Raw genomic sequence first — 20,081 nt, 5'->3', positions numbered from 1 at the left:
TCAGGGCAAATAGTTCATTCACTATCTTGCACCATCACCATAATGACCACTGTAATTCAAGGAAAATTTCCACAACCATCTCTCAGGTCAACAAAAGTTTGGCAATGAATGTCCTTGTCAGCAGTCTCTGCGCCTTAGGAACAGGACTTTTTTCAAAAGGAAATGACAGAACTGTGGGAATTACCTTGATTGTGCTTCCTCACACCCTGCCTTTGGCAGGGATTCATTTCTCCCACTATTTCCATCTCTGATCTGATGTGCCAACTTCCAATGGGCTGCCTCTGACATGATCTTCTTTTTCCCTAACTGAGGATTACCCCCATTGTGGTCGACAGGGTCTTGCAAATCTGCCCTCACTCCTCCCTCCTTCCTAGAAAAACAATAGGGTTCCCTTTGTCCTTACTTTCCACCTCACTTGCCTCGTCATTCAAAGGATCATCCTCTGCCATTTTTGGTACCTCCCCTAGGGTGCCATCACCAAAAACATCTTTCACTCCCCTCCCTTGTCAGTATCCCATAAGGACACTTTCTCTGTGACACCACTCCTTCATCACTCCTAATATTTCCTTAATTCCTCCATGGCACCTTCCCATGCAGTTACAGAATATGTAACACTTGCCTCTTCACTCCTCCCTTCTCACTCTCCAAGGCCCCAAAAATACCTTCCACGTGAAGCAGCATTTTATTTGTACTTTTTTCAATCTAGTCTACTGTAGCTACTGCTTACAATATGATCTCCTTTATATTGTCAAGACTGAGTGCAGACTGGGTGACTGCTTTGCAGAACACCTCCTCTATCCATTGGAATGATCACAACCTTCCAGTCGCTTGCCATTTCAATCACCTTGATCGCATGCTTACATTTCTGTCCTGGGCCAGCTGCCATGTTCCAATGCAATCTCAAGTAATAACATTTCATTTTCTACTCACGTCTCAATTCAATAAGTTCAGAAACTTGTCTGTGCTCCATTTTTCTTATGCTCTCTCACTTAACCTCCTTCGTATAGCCTTGTCTTGTTTGTGACTTGTTTACTTTATTCTTAGTAAAGAGGACCCATCTTCTCTCTTTCACACCTTAATTTACACATAATTTACATTTCTTTTTCTCTTTCACCACCACAAACAACTGTTTGCATAGTATCACTACGCTGTTTGCATCCTTTCTCCTGCTCTATCTCTGTCAAAACTAAATTTACAACACCTTTCAGTTCTGTGGAAGAATCATAGCAGACTTGAAACATTAACTCAATTTCCTTCTCCAAAGATGTTATTGGACTTGTTGTGTTTGTCTATCCTTCTATGTTTGTTTCACATTTCCAGCATCCACAGTATTTTGCTTTTAAATAAAGGATAATAACCATCTTGGTTTCTTTGAAATAATCAGAGCAGAGGTTGAAGCATGTTCACAAGGGTAAAGTCCATTGAATCCGCATGCTATTTATGAGGAAAGATATATGCATGAATGACTTGAATGGAAGCTTTTCATTAAAGAGTTATTTCTCTTTCCATGAAAGGGATAGTTTGCTATAAGTAGTCATGCAAAACATGTCTGGTGTATCTCCTCTGAATCAGTTCCTATATGATCCATATAAAAACGCAATATAGTGGATGCTAGGAATTTGAAAAAAAAAGTATAAAATTCTGGAGGACCTCAGTAGATCTGGCGCAGCTGTGGAGAAAGAAGCAGAATCAACTTTTTGAATCCAATATAACTCATCTTCAAGACTGAAAGATGCTGGAAAATTGTGTTTATTTTGCTGTTGACAGATAGTGAGGAGGAGCAAGTGGAACACATGTTGAGGAGGCCCAAAGCCAAAGACAAGGGAATGCTAATGGTAGAAAAGGAGTTTTTGAGGAAGGGTCACGTTGGACTTAAAATGTTAATTGTGTATGATCCATCTTGGCATTTATCTATGACATTAAACATTACTCCTAAAAACATTAAAAACCTAATGGTGGGCGGCACAGTGGCACAGTGGTTAGCACTGCTGCCTCACAGCGCCAGAGACCCGGGTTCAATTCCCGCCTCAGGCGACTAACTGTGTGGAGTTTGCACATTCTCCCCGTCTCTGCGTGGGTTTCCTCCGGGTGCTCCGGTTTCCTCCCACAGTCCAAAAATGTGCAGGTCAGGTGAATTGGCCATGCTAAATTGCCCGTGGTGTTAGGTAAGGGGTAAACGTAGGGGTATGGGTGGGTTGCGCTTCGGCGGGGCGGTGTGGACTTGTTGGGCTGAAGGACCTGTTTCCACACTGTAAGTAAGTAATCTAATCTAATCCAAAACTGAAAGGAATTGAACTAAATGGGCCCAGTAAGCTTATTTTCAAATGAGGTCAAAGTAGGTTGGATTCAGCTTTATTAGCAGACACCTTTCTTATTTTTTGGTGTTGTGTGTGTCTCTTTAGCTGAACACAAAAGGAGTCCAGTGTGGCTTTAAGCACAACAGCCATGAGCATCGTACTGTCCCCAGTGTGCAGCCAAGAGTTGGATGCCATGGCATCAGATGCATCTCCTATGATCACAAACATGACCCCTCTCGAAGAGCCAGAGGATGAGGGAAGAATGAAGGAACTTGACACTATGCAACGCTATGAGAAGCCACCACCACTTCACACTGGTGCAGACTGGAAAGTTGTCCTTCACTTGCCGGAAATAGAAACGTGGCTTCGTATGACATCAGAGCGGGTTCGAGACCTCACCTACTCTGTCCAGCAGGATACAGAGAATAGACATGTAGACGTTCACCTGGTCCAACTAAAGGTAAGGATAAAGGATGGACATTTTATTTTTAAAAAAGTGAATTTTGATATGAAGTAATACATAAACTGAAATTCTATTGGTATTGTACCAGTAAACATAAATCCAAAAATAACATTAAAATAGTTGGAATGAGTATACTTCAGTTAAATAAAATTTCTATAATGGGATGTAGTTTAATATAATTGAGATGACATATCTGTGGTTTTGGATAACTGAAAGAAGATGAAGTTATTAGTTTGGCCAATCACCAGTGTTATTGCTCTGATTTTCAAATGCAGCATTTGATATGCATTTTTATATTATGGTGATAAATAAATGTATATTGTTACAGTAGTCAAAGAACTGTAAATGATTTGATTTACAGAATTACATGTATTTTAAATTCTATTATTTTAATTTAATTGCAGCAAGCATCATATAAATATACAACACAAAAGAAGACCATTTGTGCATTGCGACAGTGCATGCTCCTTGTTTTTTCTGCCTCAATGCAAGAAAAATTCTGAAGAAATATTCTGAAAGTTCACAGTAGCTGGGGAGAAATTATTTCTGTATGCAAGCTGTACTGAAGTTTTCAAAAATATAGGGCAGATGTGCAATTTCACCACACCCAGAATGCAGGAAATTGCTTCTTGATCTGAGTTTTCACTCTTGGATCAGTTGTGCAGAATTGGAACAATTCCTGGTTCCAAAACCATGCCTGGGTGAGAAAGTCATCAAAAACGTTTTTCAATAACAATGACCTTGACAGTTCCAATGAATTTATATGCTTTTCGCACACAGTTATGTCTATTTTCAAAAAGCACCATACCTCTCCCACAGGGTACTAAGCCCCCTCAAAATTGTCCTGGGACCAGTCTAGAATAGTACCCTATCTCTCCTAAAGGGTACATCACACCTCAAAAGGAGACCACATAACTTAAGTTGCTCTTACAGGTCTGACAGTGTTAAGGGTGGAGAAGTGGAAAGTTTCTTTAATTGTGTTCTTAAGAATTTCTTACAGCAGTATGTATCTGGTCTAACATGAAATGATGCACTATTAGTCCTTGTTCCTGGGAATGAGGTGAGCCTAGTACATTAAAAGTAGGTGGGTGAACATTTAGGGAACAATGATCATTGTATCATGAGGTTTAGGAAGACAGTGAAAAATGACAATGGCCAATCCAGGATAATTTAATTAATTAGCAGAGAGCAAATTTCAACAGGGGAAGAAAAGAACTGGGCCAGTTTGATTGAAACCAAAGGTTGATGGCGAAAGCTGTAGCTGAATAATGGCATACCTTCAAAGGAGAGATAGTTTGAGTGCAGTCAAGTTAAATTGCCTCAAAATGGAAAGATAGGACAAATAAATCTAGAGCTTTCTGGATGACAAGTACATAGAGAGCAACATAAGAAGAAAATTTGTATATATGACCAATATCAGGTTGTAAATCCAATTGAGTACAATGCTGAATGCAGAATGTTCAGAAGAGAGGTGAGAAACTAATAGGCGAAGCAACAATAGATTGTAAGATAAGACTGACAGCTAACCTGAAGGAAAATCCCAAAGTCTTTGATAAGCACATAAACAGTAGAAGAGCAGTAAAATGAGGAATAAGGTCAATTAGGGGCTAAAGAAGGGACTTACAGCTGGAGACAAGATGCGTTCCTGATGTGTTAAATGATTACTTTGCATCCGTCTTCATCTGCTAGAAAACTGCTAGCAGCAATTATTCAGGATAAAATGAATAGTCAAATGGAAAATGTGGGTTTCTTGGGAAGATCCAGTATGGATTTGTTAAGGGAAGGTCTTGTCTGACTAACTTGCTGGCATTTTTGAAGAGATAACAGAGATGGTTGATGAAACCAAATCTGTTGGTGTTGTAAAGATGGTATCATTTTGGTTTTTGTACTTTTAATTGTGGACTGAAATGAAGAAAGGACTGTTTTAAAACCAAGGACTTTGGAAAGGAATTGCCGCACTTTTATAACCAAGGTACTGAAATTCATTGTGTGTGCTGTTTGCTTTGCAGCTGTTTTCAAGCTGTGGGCGAAACAATGAAAGTGTAAGCTTTGGCTGGGAAGAAGTAGTTGATTGGTTTGTGCAATTGTGAACAGTCATGGATGCCAGAGGTAATCAGCCTGCCGACAATTCTGGGGGAGCATATTAGTTTGCAGGTATAAACAATACCATGAGAAGCCTTTGTACCTCTGGAAGGACATATTGCATCTCTCTCTCTCTGCAATAACTCACTTTAAACCTGAAAAAAGCCAAATATTTTCTCCCATCAGTTGCTATAAACTGTTGCTCTTAAATAGTAACTAAGAGAGTTTCTGTTAATATACCAAATGCCTTGTGCCACCTGTGAAAAAGTGAAGGAACCTGAAAAATAGATTGAAGAACAGAAAGTTCTGGAAAGCCAAAATGATCATTTCACTGAATCCTGTGGTCTAGTACTATTGAATTATGACAGCCAGATTTTCTTTCCCTTTATCCTTCAAACCAATTGTTTTTTTGTTTATCTGTGCCTGTTTGTGTGCTAAGTGGTTTACAAGGGTGAAGAATTCCAACTTGGGGACCCATATGTTGATAGTTCATAATTATAATTTCCAAGGATAGCTGAGGAATCCTGGAAAATTTATGGTGTTTATCATTACCCTTAACAACAAACTAACCAGGAATAAACAGTCGAAGAGTGTGGTGCTGGAAAAGCTCAGCCAGTCAGGCAGCATCCGAGGAGCAAGAGAATTGATGCCTTGAGCTCTTGAAGCATGAGCTCTTCATCGAGCGATGCTTGAAACGTTGACTCTCCTGCTCCTCAAATGCTGCCTGACTGGTTGTGCTTTTCCAGCACCACACTCATTGACTCTGATCTCCAGCATCTGCAGTGTTCACTTTTCTCAGATTAAACAGTCCCAACTCAGAAGACCTGGGTCAATAGACTTAGTCAATATGCTAAGCGTGGAGGGGACAGCCTTTATGCTATAGTTGGGAGGCGGTTTGCTGGGGTGCAGAATACTGGGGGAGAAAGGATGTTGATTGTTCAGTCTGTGATCAGAATGTGAGGATGGCAGAACAGCTAAAGTAAAGGTAAAGTCAAATAAAGGGAAAGAATGGTAGTTGGTTCACTTTGAAGGTGTTAGACTTAATATTAGAAGGCTGTAACATGCCTAATTTGAAAATGAGATGTTGCTTCTCCAGTTTGGTATGTGATTCACTGGAACACTGCAGCAAGCCGAGGACAGACAATGTGGGCATGCGAGCAGGACACTTAAAATGACCGGCTACAGGAAGGTCGTGGTCATGATTATGCACAGAACAGAGGTATTCCACAAAGTGGTCACCCAGTCTATGTTTAGTTTCTCCAATGTAGAGTAGAGCCCATTGGGTGCAGCGAATACAATACACAAGATTGGTGGAAGTACAGGTGAAATGCTGCATCACCCGGAAAGACTATGCCCTTGGATGATGAGCAGGGTGGAGGGGAAGGGGCAGATGTTGCACCTTCTGTGGTTATTGGGAAGATGCTGAGGGAAAAGGGGCCAAGTGTTGGTGGTTAAGGATTGGACTTGGGTGGCCCAGATGGAATGATCCCTACAAAACGCAAACATGGGCAATGAGGAGAAGCTGTGTTTGATGGTGGCATTCTGCAGGAGTTGTCTGAAAGGTTGGAGAATGATCCTTTGAATGCAGAGGCTGTTGGAATGAAAAATTAGGATATGGTGTCTGATCATGTTGCTGTGAGTGATAGGAAGGAGTAGAGGTGGAAACACGGATGATAGGTCAGATGTGGTTGAGGGCTCTGTCAACCACAGTGAGTGGGAAACCACGGTCATGGAAGAGGCAAGCAATGTCAACAGCACTGTTTTGGAAGATGGCTTTATCTCAACAGATACAGCTAGGTGAAAGAACTGGGAGAATGGGATAGAATCCTTGCAGGTCCTGAGAAGTGAAGAGCTGTAGTGAGGGTAGCTATGGATGGCAGTGTACAGATTATTCCCTGAAATGGAGACAGAGAGGACAAGGAAAGGAAAAGAAGTATTGGAAATGGGCAATGTGAAAGTTATAGAGAGGTGGGAACTGGAGGCAAAATGAACAAAGTTTTCAAGGTCTTGGCAGGAGCATGAAGTGGCACTGAAACAGTCGTTGATGTATTGAGAAAAGAGTTGTGGAAGGGGCAAGTTTAGGGCTGGAACAAAGATCATTCCACACACCCCATAAAGGGGCAGGAATAACTGGGACCCATGCGAGTGGCCATAGCCACTCTTTTGACTTTGCAGGTTGGATGAAATAAAGGAGAAATTGTTCAGTGAGCGAACAAGTTCAGCCAAGCAGAGGAGGATGGTGATGGATGGAGGTTGTTCATATCTCTGGTTGCGGAAGAAGTCGAGAGCTCTCACACCATCCTGGTGGGAGAATAGTCGTACAGAGGGATTAAGTGATAGTTCAGATGAAGCGGTTGGAACGTGAGAATGGCACAATGGTGTGTCTAACTGCCAGACTGGAAAGAACAGACAGTCCCACTGGGATCGGGGTGAGGGGAGAGAGGACATGGTGACAGGGAATGTAACAAGCAAAGCTCAAAGAAAGGAATGGGATTTAGTTCACAATTTGAAGGTATTGAACTCGATGTTAAGTCCTGAAGGCTGTAAAGTGCCGAGATTGATAGTGAGATGTGGTTCCTCCAGTTTGCTTTGTGATTCACTGGATTATTTGCCGCACTTTGCATGGTGAACCAGAGGCAGTTAGGGTTATGCAGAAGGCATAAGAGGAATTGTGGATGTAGGGGGAAAGGGTCTGAAAAAGTGGAGAGAGGATGGAGTCAAGGCAGGAGGAAATGAGCTCAGTGGGGCAGCAAAAGGCTGCTATGATGAGCCTACTGGGGCAGTCTGGTTTGTGGATTTTGGAAAGAGGTAGTAATGGGTTGTCTGGGTTTGGGAGACTATAAGGTTGGACGCAGTGGGGGTGGGGGGGTGGTGGTGGTGAGGAGGAGGAGATGTCTGGAGGTAATGAGATTGGTGACACTCCTGGCAATAATGGCTTGATGTTCAGATGTTCACGGGGAGGTTGGAAGAAGTGTCCGAGAGTTGGCGTTGGGCCTCCACGTGGTAAATATCAATGCACCAGGTGACAACAACACTGCCTTTGTCAGCGGGTTTGATAACAAAGTTAGGGTTGGATCTGAGAGAGCAAAGTGCATCAAATGCTCCAGTGAATCACAGCACAACCTGGAGGAACCACATCTCACTTTCAGTCTCAGCACTTTACAACCTTCTGGATTTAATATTGAGTTCAACGCCTTCAAATTATGAACCAAATCCCATTCCTTTCCTTTCTTTGAGCTTTGCTTGGTACATTTCCTGTCACCATGTCCTCACTCCCCTCCCCCTACCCCAGAGGGACTATCTGTTCTTTCCAGTCTAGCAGTTAGACACACCATTGTTGTGCCATTCTCACAGTCCAATCACTTAATCCGAACTAGCAACATCCTTTCTCCCCCAGCACTCTACACCCAACTATCCCCACTAACCCCCCCAACTATAGAATAAATGTTGCCCCCTCCACACTTCATGTCAGCTCTGATGAAGAGTCATCTAGACTTGAAACATTAGCTTGCTCCACCTCTCTCCATGGATGCTACCTGACCTGCTGTGATCTCTAGCATTTGACGTTTTCAGTACAGATTCCAGCATCTGCAATTATTTGCTCCTGCATTGATAAAAGAACTGATATTTCTGTGGATTTACTTTTTGAGCAAAGCCCTCTTCTTCAGAATTATTGAAATTAAAATAAATGTTCCATATACAAATATCACAAACATATCTCACGCAGTTATTGTAAAAATGCTTCGATAGTGTTCAGTAATATTTCAACTCTGTTAAATAATTCTTCATTACTCAGACTCCAGTCTATTGTCCAAATGTAAATTTATCACCCAGGCGCCAATAGTATGATAACCATTACAGTTATAGAATAGACTAAAGCAACCTAGTTTCTTGCAGACCCAAGGTCACCAAAACTTAGCATCTATAGATATTGTCCCACTGGCTATGTGTGTGAATTCTGTCATGAGAGGAGCTGTTCCTTGATATATTATATATTCTTTCTTTTTGAGTTAAATCACATGACATCCAGAATGTATTGTGAAATACGTTTCTCCTTACACAACCTTTAGACTTGACATAATGGCCATTGTGATGTGAAATGGTTTGAAAGTGATGGACAATGTGTCAGTAAAGTGGGCTTGCTTTCCTTTGGATGGTGTCAAACCCCTTGTGGTGTTGTTGGAGCAGCACACGTGGAGGCAAGTGGGGAGTATTCCATCACATTCTTGACTTGTGCCTTGTGGATGGTGGACAGCATTTGATAGAGAGGAGATGACTTAGTCACCACAGAATTCTTAGCTTCTGACCTGCTCTTGTAGCCACAATATTTATATTGCTAGTCCATTCAGTTTCTGGTCATTGGTAACCCCTAGGTTGTTATTAGTGGGGAATTCATCAATGGTAGTGCCATTAAATGTTAAGGGGTAATGGTTATATTCTGTCTTGAAGATAGTCATTGCCTGGCATTGTGTGGCACAAGTGCTACTTGTCACTTGTTAGACCAAGCTTGGATGTTGCCGAGGTCATGGACAACAGTCTGTGTCTTGCAGACCTCTATTTTCTCTCCTTCCTTTTCTTAAGCAATGGGCTTATGCTTAGCTCTTTTCAGTCCTTTGAAACTGTTCTAGAATTCAATTATCAAAGATGAAAACCATTACATTCATTATCTCTCCAGCAAATTGCATTAAACTGTCAGTTCCAGGGAACGTAGGGTCATAGCGCCACAGAGATGTACAACACGGAAACAGACCCTTCGGTCCAACTCGTCTATGCTGGCCAGATATCCCAAGCCAACCTAGTCCCATCTGCCAGCATCTGGCCTATATCCCTCCAAACCCTTCCTATTCATATACCCATCCAGATGCTTTTTAAATGTTGCAATTGTACAAGTCTCCACCACTTCCTCTGGCAGCTCAATCCATACATGTACCACCCTCTGCGTGAAAAGGTTACCCCTTAGGTCTCTTTTATATCTTTCCACTGTCACCCGAAACCTATGCCTCTAGTTCTGGACTCCCCCACCTCAAAGAGAACAAAGAACAAAGAAAATTTACAGCCCAGGAACAGGCTCTTCAGGCCTCCAAGCTTGTGCCAATCCAAATTTACTGTCTAAACCTGTCACCCAATTCCTAAACATCTGTATCCCTCTGCTCCCCACCTAGTCCTGCATCTGTCCAGACACATCTTAAATGAATCTACCTTACCTGCCTCTGCTACCTCTGATGGCAACGCATTCCAAGCACCTACCACCCTCTGTGTAAAGTACTTGCCTCATGTATTCCCCCTTAAACTTTTCACCTCTCACCTTGAAAGTGTGACCTCTCGTTATTTGATCCTTTACCCTGGGAAAAAGCTTATCTCTATCGATCCTGTCTATACCCTTCATGATTTTGTAGACCTCAATCAGGTACCCCCTCAATCTCCTTTTTTATAATGTAAACGAACCTAACCTACTCAACCTCTCTTCGTAGCTAGCACCTTCTATACAAGGCAATATCCTCGCGAACCTTCTCTGCACCCTCTTCAAAGCGTCCTCATCCTTTTGGTAATGTGGAGACCAGAATTGTACACAGTATTCTAAATGCAGCCAAACCAACACTGTGTACAATTTTAACATGACCTGCCAACTCTTATACTCAATACCCCGTCCGATGAAGGCAAGCATACCATATGCCTTCTTGGCCACTCTATCTACCTGTGCAGCAACCTTCAGGGTACAATGGACCTGAACTCCCAGATCTCTCTGCTCATCAACTTTTCCCAAGGCTCTTCCGCTGACTGTATAATTCACTCTAGAATTAGTCTTTCTAAAATGCATCACCTCACATTTGCCTGGATTGAACTCCATCTGTCACTTCTCAGCTCAACTCTTCAGTCTATCTATATTCTCCTGTATTCTTTGACAGTCCCTGATGCTTTCTGCTACTCCACCAATCTTCATGTCATCTGCAAACTTGCTGATCATACCAACAGTGACCTCTTCCAGATCATTTATGTATATCACAAACAACAGTGGCCTCAGCACTGACCCCTGTGGAACACCACTGGTCACTTTTCTCCATTTCGAGAAACTCTCTAACTACTACTCTTTGTTCTCCTGTTGCTCAACCAGTTCTTTACCCATCTAGCTAGAACACCCTGCACATCATATGACTTCACTTTCTCCATTAGTTTACCATGGGGAACTTTATCAAACACCTTACTAAAGTCCATGTATATGACACCTGCAGCCCTTCCTTCAGCAATCAACTTAGTCACTTCCTCAAAGAACTCTATTAAGTTGGTAAGGCATGATCTCCCCGCATAAAACCATATAGCCTATCACTACCAGCCCATTCTTTTCTAAATATAAATAGATTTTATCCCTCAGCAATTTTCCCACCATTGACATCAGACTCACTGGTCTGTAGTAACCCGGAATATCCCTACTACCTTTCTTGTACAGGGGGACAACATGAACAGCCCTCAGTCCTCCGGCACCTCACCTGTGTTCAAGGATGCTACAAAGTTACCTGTCAGGGCCCCAGCTATTTCTTCTCTCGTCTCCCTCAGCAACCTGTGATACATCCCATCCGGTCCTGGGGATTTGTACACCTTAATAACTTCTAGCCTACCAAACACATCTTCCCTACTTATGTCAACGTGATCCAGAGTTATCAAACTTTTATCTCTAATCTCAACATTCATCATGTCCCTCTCCTCAGTGAACACTGATGCAAAGTAATCAGTCAAAATCTCACCCATTCTCTCAGGTTTGACACACAGCCTTCCTTCCTTATCCTTTAGTGGACCAATCCTTTCTCTAGTTACCCACCTGCTTCTCATATAAGAATAAAAGGCTTTTGGATTCTCCTTAATTCTGCTCACTAAAGCTATTTCAAGACCCCGATGAGGCCACTTGGTTCCTCGTTTAAGACTAATCCTACTCTTCTGATATTCCTCCACGGCCCTTTCTGTTCTGAGCTGCGTGGACCTTATGTACGCTTCCCTTTTCCTCTTGGCTAGTCATATGGTTTCTCCTGTCATCCACGGTTCATGAACCTTGCCTTTCCTATCCTTTGCTTTCAGCGGGACATGCCTATCCTGTACTATCTTTAACCTATCTTTGAAAGCCTCCCACATATTAAATGTGGACTTCCCTTCAAATAGCTGTGTCCAATCCACATTTCCCAGCACCTGTCTAATTTTGATATAATTGGCCTTGGCCCAGTTTCGTACTCTTCCTTAGGACCACTCTCATCTTTGTCTACGAGTATTCTAAAACTTACAGAATTGTGGTCAATGTTCCCAAAGAAATACCCCACCGCAACTTCTACCACCTGGCCTGGCTCATTCCCCAACACCAGGTCCAATATGGCCCCTTCCCTCGTCGGACTATTGACTTACTGCTCTAGAAAATTCTCTTGGATGCTTCTTACAAATTCTGCCCCTTCCGGACCTCTGACACTAAGCGTATCCCAGTCAATGTTGGGAAAATTAAAATTTCCCATCACCATTACCCTGTTGCCTCTACATCTTTCCATAATCTGTTTACCTATTTGTTCTTCTACCTCACGCTCAGTGTTGAGAGGCCTGTAATACAGGCCCAATAATATATCTGCGCCCTTTTTATTTCTCAGCTCCACCCATAGTGCCTCAATACTCAAGCCCTCGATATTGTCCTCCTTTAGCACAGCTGTGATATCATTCCTGCCAGCAATGCAACTCCATCCCCCCTTTTACTTCCCTCCCTGTTCTGTCAGAAGCGTCTATATCCTGGAACATTTATTTGCCAATAATGTCCTTCCTTCTCTGTGATTGCAATAATGTCATACTTCCAGGCACCAATCCAAGCCCTAAATTCATCTGCCTTACCCACTATACTCCTTGCATTAAAGTATAGGGATGCGACTGTCTATTTATCCTATCCATGCCCCTCATCATTTTGTAAACTTCTATAAAGTTATCCCTCAGCCTCCGACACTCCGGAAAAACAGCCCCAGTTTATTCAAGCTCTTCCTATACCTGAAATCCTTCAACCCTGGCAACATCCGTGTCGATCTTTTCTGAACCCTTTCATGTTTCACAACATCCTTCCGATAGGAAGGAGACCAGAATTGCATGCAATATTCCAACAGTGGCCTTACCAATGTCCTGTACAGCTGCAACATGACCTCCCATCTCCTGTACTCAATGCTCTCACCATTAAAGGAAAGTACACCAAACGCCTTCTTCACTATTCTATCTACCTGTGACTCCACGTTCAAGGAGCTATGAACCTGCACTCCAAGGTCTCTTTGTTCAGCAATGCTCCCTAGGACCTTACCATTAAGTGTACAAGTCCTGCTAAGATTTGCTTTCCCAAAATACAGCACCACACATTTATCTAAATTAAACTCCACCTGCCACTTCTCAGCCCATTGGCCAATCTGGTCCAGATCCCGTTGCAATCTGAGGTAACCTTCTTCGCTGTCCACTACACCTCCAATTTTAGTGTCATCTGCAAACTTATTAACTGTACCTCTTATGCTCACATCCAAATCAGTTGTATAAATGATGAAAAGTAGTGGACCCAGCATTGATCCTTGTGGCACTCCACTGGTCACAGGCCTCCAGTCTGAAAAACAACCTTCCACCACCACCCTCTGTCTTCTACTTTGACCCAGTTCTGTATCCAAATGGCTAGTTCTCCCTGTAATCCATCAGATCTAACCTTGCTAACCAGTCTCTCATGGGGAACCTTGTCAAACGCCTTACTGAAGTCCATATAGATCACATCTACCGCTCTGCCCTCATCAATCTTCTTTGTTACTTCTTCAAAAAACTCAATTAAGTTTGTGAGACATGGTTTCCCACGCACACAGCCATGTTGACTATCCCTAATCAGTCCTTGCCTTTCCAAATACATGTACATCCTGTCCCTCAGGATTCCTTCCAACAATTTGCCCACCACTGATGTCAGGCTCACTGGTCTATAGTTCCCTGGCTTGTCCTTACCACCTTTTTTAAACAGTGGCACCACGTTAGCCAATATGCAGTTTTCTGGCACCTCACCTGTAACTATTGATGATACAAATATCTCAGTAAGAGGCCCAGTAATCACTTATCTAGCTTCCAGCAGAGTTGTAGGGTACACCTAATCAGGTCCTGGGGACGTATCCACTTTTATGTGTTTCAAGACAACCAGCACTTCCTCCTCTGTTGTATGGACATTTTTCAAGATGTTACCATCTCTTTCCCTACATTCTATATATTTCATGTCCTTCTCCACAGTAAATACTGATGCAAAATACTCATTTAGTATCTTCCCATCTCCTGCGGCTCCACACAAAGGCTGCCTTGCTGATCTTTGAGAGGCTCTATTCTCTCCCTAGTTACCCTTTTGTCCTTGATGTATTTGTAAAAACCCTTTGGAGTGTCCTTAACTCTATTTGCCAAAGGTATCTTATGTCCCCCTTTTTGCCCTCCTGATACAAATCTGCCCTCTTAAGTATACTCCTACTGCCTTTATACTCTTCTAAGGATTCACTCGATCTATCCTGTCTATACCTGACATATGCTTCTTTCTTTTTCTTCATCCAGCATTCCCTACACCTACCAGCCTTTCCTTTCACCCTAAAGAGAATATTATGTCTCTGGACTCTCATTATCTCATTTCTGAAGGCTTCTCATTTTCCAGCCTTCCCTTTCTCTGCAAACATCTGCCCCAATAGGCTTTTGAAAGTTCTCGCATAATTGGCCTTTCCCTAATTTAGAACTTCAATTTAGATCTGGTCTATCTTTTTCCATCACTATTTTAAAAGTATTATAATTATGGTCTCTGGCCCCAAAGTGCTCCCCCACTGACACCTCAGTCACGTGCCCTGCCTTATTTCCCAAGTGGAGGTCAAGTTTTGCACCTTCTCCAGTGGGTACATCCACATACTAAATCAGAAAGTGTTCTTGGACATACTTAACAAATTCCTCTTCATCGAAACCCTTAACACTATGGCAGTCCCAATCTATGTTTGGAAAGTTAAAATCCCCTACCATAAGCACCCTATTATTCTTACAAATAACTGAGATCTCCTTACAAATCTGCTTCTCAATTTTCCTCTGACTATTAGGGGGTCTATAATACAATCCCAATAAGGTGATTATCCCTTTCTTATTTCTCAGTGCCACCCAAATAACGTCCCTAGATGTATTTCCAGGAATATCCTCTCTAAATACAGCTGTCCCTTAATGCTATCCTTTATCAAAAGTGCCACTCCTCGTCCTCTCTTGCCTCCCTTTCTGTCCTTCCTGTAGCATTTGTATCCTTGAACATTAAACTGCCAGTCCTGCCCATCCCTGAGCCATGTTTCTGTAATTGCTAAGATATCCGAGTCCCATGTTCCTAACCATGCCCTGAGTTCCTCTGCCTTCCCTGTTAGGCCCCTTGCTTTGAAATAAATGCAGTTTAATTTATCAGTCCTGCCTTGTTCTCTGCTTTGTCCCTGCCTGCCCTGACAGTTTGACTCGTTTCTGTTCTCAACTGTGCCTGGCTCAGATTGATCTCTTTCCTCACTAACTCCCTCATCCCCCCCCCCCCCCCCTCACCTTACTAGTTTAAATCCTCCTGAGCAGCTCTAGCAAATCTCCCTGCCAGTATATTGTCCCCTTCCAATTTAGGTGCAATCTGTCCTTCTTGTACAGGTCACTTCTACACCAGAAGAGATTCCAATGATCCAAAAATGTGAATCCTTCTCCCATACACCAGCTCTTCAGCCATGCATTCATCTGCTCTATCCTCCCATTCCTGCTCTCACTAACTTGAAGCACTGGGAGTAATCCAGATATTACTACTATCAAGGACCTCCTTTTCAAATTCCTGCCTAATTCTCTGTAATCTCCCTTCAGAATCTCAACCTTTCCCTTCCTATGTCATTGGTTCCAGTGTGTACAATGACCTCCTGCTGGCCCTTCTCCCCCTTGAGAACATTCTGCACCCTCTCTGAGGCATCTTTGATCCTGGCATCAGGGAGGCAACACACCATTCTGATTTTTCGCTGCTGGCCACAGAAACGTCTGCCTGCACCTCAGACTAGAGAATCCTCTAACACAATCGATTTCTTGGAACTTGGCATAACCCTCATTGTATTTGAGCCAGGCCCAATACCAGAAACCTGTGCTATGTTCCCCTGAGAATCCATTACCCACCTAGCTTTTCCAAAACAGCTTACCTGTTTGAAATAGGGATAGCCACAGAAGACTTCTGCACTACCTGCCTATCTCTATTACCTTTCCTGGTGTTAGCCCATCGATGTGACTGTATCTGCAACTTTTCTCCCTTCTTGTCACTGCCATCCATCGCATTCCTTTACTCATTGCCGCTAACTGTCTTTCCAACCAATCCATTTGATCTGATAGGATTCGCAACCAACGGCATTTATTGCAAATATAATCCTCAGTAATCTGTAAACTCTCCCTAAACTCCCACATCCGACAAGAAGAGCACATCAGAGCTGAAAAATGTGTTGCTGGAAAAGCGCAGCAGGACAGGCAGCATCCAAGGAGCAGGAGAATCGACGATGAATTTTGTTCATGTTTGTAAAAGTTTTATTTAGCAAAAATAAGATTGAAACTACCATGTGGTGATCCCAGCAGTACTTGAGAGTCAGAATGACCCTGTTGATAAATAATACACCAAGTTTAGCAAGTATCTTTCTAGAGAGGCTTGAAAAATGTGTTGCTGGAAAAGTGCAGAAGGTCAGGCAGCATCAAAGGAGCAGGAGAAACGACGTTTCGGGCATGAGGCCTTCTTCAGGAATGAGGAGGGTGTGCAAAGCAGGCTAAGATAAAAGTTGGGAGGAGGGACTTGGGGGAGGGGCGTTGGGAATGTGATAGGTGGAAGGAGGTTAAGGTGAGGGTGATAGGCCGGAGAGGGGGTGGGGGCGGAGAGGTCGGGAAGAAGATTGCAGGTCAAGAAGGCAGTGCTGAGTCCAAGGGTTGGGACTGAGATAAGGTGGGGGGAGGGGAAATGAGGAAGCTGGAGAAATCTGCATTCATCCCTTATGGTTGGAGGGTTCCTAGGCGGAAGATCAGGCGCTCTTCCTCCAACCGTCGTGTTTTACATGATCTGGCGATGGAGGAGGCCAAGGACCTGCATGTCCTTGGTGGAGTGGGAGGGAGAGTTAAAGTGTTCAGCCACGGGGTAGTTGGGTTGGTTGGTGCGGGTGTCCCAGAGGTGTTCTCTAAAACGTTCCGCAAGTAGGCGGCCTGTCTCCCCAATATAGAGGAGGCCACATCGGGTGCAGTAAATGATGTGTGTGGAGGTGCAGGTGAATTTGTGATGGATATGGAAGGATCCCTTGGGACCTTGGAGGGAAGTGAGGGAGGAGGTGTGGGCTCAAGTTTTGCATTTCTTGGTTGCAGGGGAAGGTGCCAGGAGTGGAGGTTGGGTTGGTGGGGGGAGTGGACCTGACGAGGGAGTTGTGGAGGGAGTGGTCTTTCCGGAACACTGATAGGGGAGGGGAGGGAAATATATCTTTGGTGGTGGGGTCTGTTTGGAGGTGGCGGAAATGACGAAGGATGATACGATGTATCTGGAGGTTGGTGGGGTGGTAGGTGAGGACCAGTGGGGTTCTGTCCTGGTGGCAATTGAAGGGGCGGGGTTCAAGGGCGGAGGAGCAGGAAGTGGAGGAGATGCAGTGGAGAGCATCGTCAACCACGTCTGAGGGGAAATTGTGGTCTTTGAAGAAGGAATTGGTCCTGTATTGGAATTAGTCCTCCTGGGAGCAGACGCGGTGGAGGCGAAGGATTTGGGAATATGGGATGGCATTTTTACAGGGGGCAGGGTGGGAGGAGGTGTAATCTAGGTAGCTGTGAGAGTCGGTCAGTTTATAGTAAATGCACATCACTCTACTAAAGCCGATTTTTGCTTCTTTCAATCTCCAGATCCAGAAAATAGCTCCATCTTATTCCTCTACAGACACTGCTCCAGGTTAAATTATTATTTATGGCTTATATTTTTAAGTTTAATCAAGAGACATATCTACTTTTTTGACAAGAACCCACTCTACTCACTACTGCAGACTTACTGTAAGATCACACTTAAAATATTCATTTATTCACTTATCTGTTTCTGTGCTGTGACCTCTCCCAAACAGGTTCCTCCAAGATTAGTTGTGAATTTCACTCTTTGTTAATTTTCCCAGATGCACTACAATGTCCAGCGATACATGAATTCAAACAACAAAGGCAGTAACTGTGCAGGTTCACTGCTGTCTCAGTTAGCAGTGTGGGTTTCTTTCTCTCTCTCTCTCTCTCTCTCTCCTGCACTGACCTCACCATGTGCTTTATTTGTCTGTTCCTCTCCCTTTGAAAAGTGCTGCTGTTTTAATTCTCCCTGAATTCCCAAATCCGACAAGAAGAGCACGTCACTCTTCTAACAGCCATTTTTGCATCTTTCAATCTCCAGACCCAGAAAATAGCTGCAAAGATTTTTCTCCAAGTTCCAAAACATTGCAATAGCATATAAAACAGTAATTGCTGCTCCTGGAATTCGAGGAAATCACCTCCAACACCTAACATGCCTCAAAAAAGGAGCAGCCTGTTACAGCCAGAAATTTTTCCCATCCTCCATCCTGGATTACCCAGAAGCCTTCTCCTCTATTTAAGTCCCATTAATTTCTCCATTACTGTTACTTTACCTGTACTGATTTCTTTACATTCCTCACTTTCACCACATTTTGGGTTCCCTATCATTTCCAGAATTTTTTTTTGTTGTGAAGACAGATGCAGGATATTTCTTTCATGCTATGAACTCGGAGCAGGAATCAGCATTCAGCCCATCCTCCATTTAAATGATCATGGCTTATCTCCTCTTGGCCTTGACTCCACCTTCCTGGAGACAGTCAGTCCTGCTTGTCCTTGATAATCCTTTAGTCTGTTACTAATTAATACTCTATATCTCCTCCTTAAAATTATTCAATAACCCTACATCCAGAGTACCCTGGATTAGTGAATTCCATAGGTTCACAACTCTGCCATCCCTTAACCTAAAACTGTGACAAACTGTTTCCCACAAGGGGAAACATCCGCTCTACATCAATTCCTGTTAGCATCTTAAATATGTCATTGTGGCTCTTGTAGTGCAGTGACAGTTTCCTTTCCACTGAGCCAGAAGGCCTGGGTTCAAGTCTCACCTGCTCCAGAGGCATTCCTAAGCACGTTGATTACAAGTATCGATATACTTCAATTAATTTTCTTCTCTTAATCTTTTAAACTCTAGCAGGGTATAGGTCTAAACTGTTCAATCTCTCTTTATAAGACAAGCCTTTCATCTCTGGAACAAACATAGCAAACTTTCTCTGAACTTCCTCCATTGCAACTGCATCCTTCCTCAAGTAAGGAGACCAAAGTTGGACACAATAGCCCTGATGTGGTTTCACCAATGCTTTGTACAGTTGTATCAACATTTCTGTACTTTTATATTCTATTCCTTTTGCAATAAATGCTGAAATTCCATTTGCCCTCCTGATTACCTACTGTACTAGCATATTAGTTTTCTGTGACTCATGCATGAAATCACCCAGATCCCCTGCACTGACATTATGAGGTTATTTGCCAAAGCATACCTCTTGTAGAAGACTAGCTCCACAATAACCTGTTTTATTATTGATTCCTCAACATGCTGATGTAGAAAACCATCTTGTGTACATTCCATGAACTCAAAATGCAGTCCATCCAGTTTATATGAAGATTAAGGTCTCCTATGATTGTTTTGTGGCTCTTGATACAAGCTGTTCTGATTTCCTGTACATTATGACTATTGTAGGGGGATGATAACCAACTCTCATTAATATTCACTGCATCTCACTGTTTCCTGGCCCTGCCCAACCTGCTTCTACTTCTTGCTTTTTCTGAGCTAAAATCCTTCCTCTCTACAATCTTATTATCAGGGATATCTCTTCTCCTTTCCTATTTTATCTTCCTCTTCAAGAAGTTACTTCCCCGAATGTTCAGTTTCCAAATCTGGTCACTTCGCAACAATTATCCTGTCCTGTTCTGAACTCCCAGATGCTACAGGAATGACACAACATATGTGCTGCTTCGTCTGTCCAATGTTGTTAAGTATTGTTTTGTTTTGTTAAGTAATTAGTTATCTTTTAGATTGAGTATTTTAGTTTTGTTTATTAGTTGGTCTATCTAACTTGTTACTAAATAAAGTAGGAACAAGTTACAGTTTCCTAAATTAGAGACAGAAGAAAGACACATCGGAAGATATTGCAAATAGA

At 42.9% G+C, this 20,081-nt stretch overlaps 1 protein-coding gene across 4 annotated transcripts in view; it reads left to right on the top strand.

Annotated features, from left to right (window-relative positions):
- Positions 1-20,081, top strand: part of akap6 (A-kinase anchoring protein 6) — a 418,819-nt gene that overhangs the window by 39,273 nt on the left and 359,465 nt on the right. For all 4 annotated transcript variants that reach the window (XM_087989959.1, XM_043697890.2, XM_043697891.2 and 1 more), the window contains exon 3: positions 2,403-2,757. In XM_087989959.1, coding sequence (XP_087846085.1) covers positions 2,446-2,757 — 312 coding nt within the window. In that variant the 5' untranslated portion in view covers positions 2,403-2,445. The remainder of the gene's footprint in view (positions 1-2,402; positions 2,758-20,081) is intronic.

The sequence above is a fragment of the Chiloscyllium plagiosum genome, unplaced genomic scaffold (assembly GCF_037043375.1).
Source record: "Chiloscyllium plagiosum isolate Xiang-an unplaced genomic scaffold, Cpla_swu_hap1 HiC_scaffold_8, whole genome shotgun sequence".
NCBI classification, from domain to species: domain Eukaryota; kingdom Metazoa; phylum Chordata; class Chondrichthyes; order Orectolobiformes; family Hemiscylliidae; genus Chiloscyllium; species Chiloscyllium plagiosum.
This window is presented reverse-complemented; position numbering and strand designations above follow the sequence as displayed.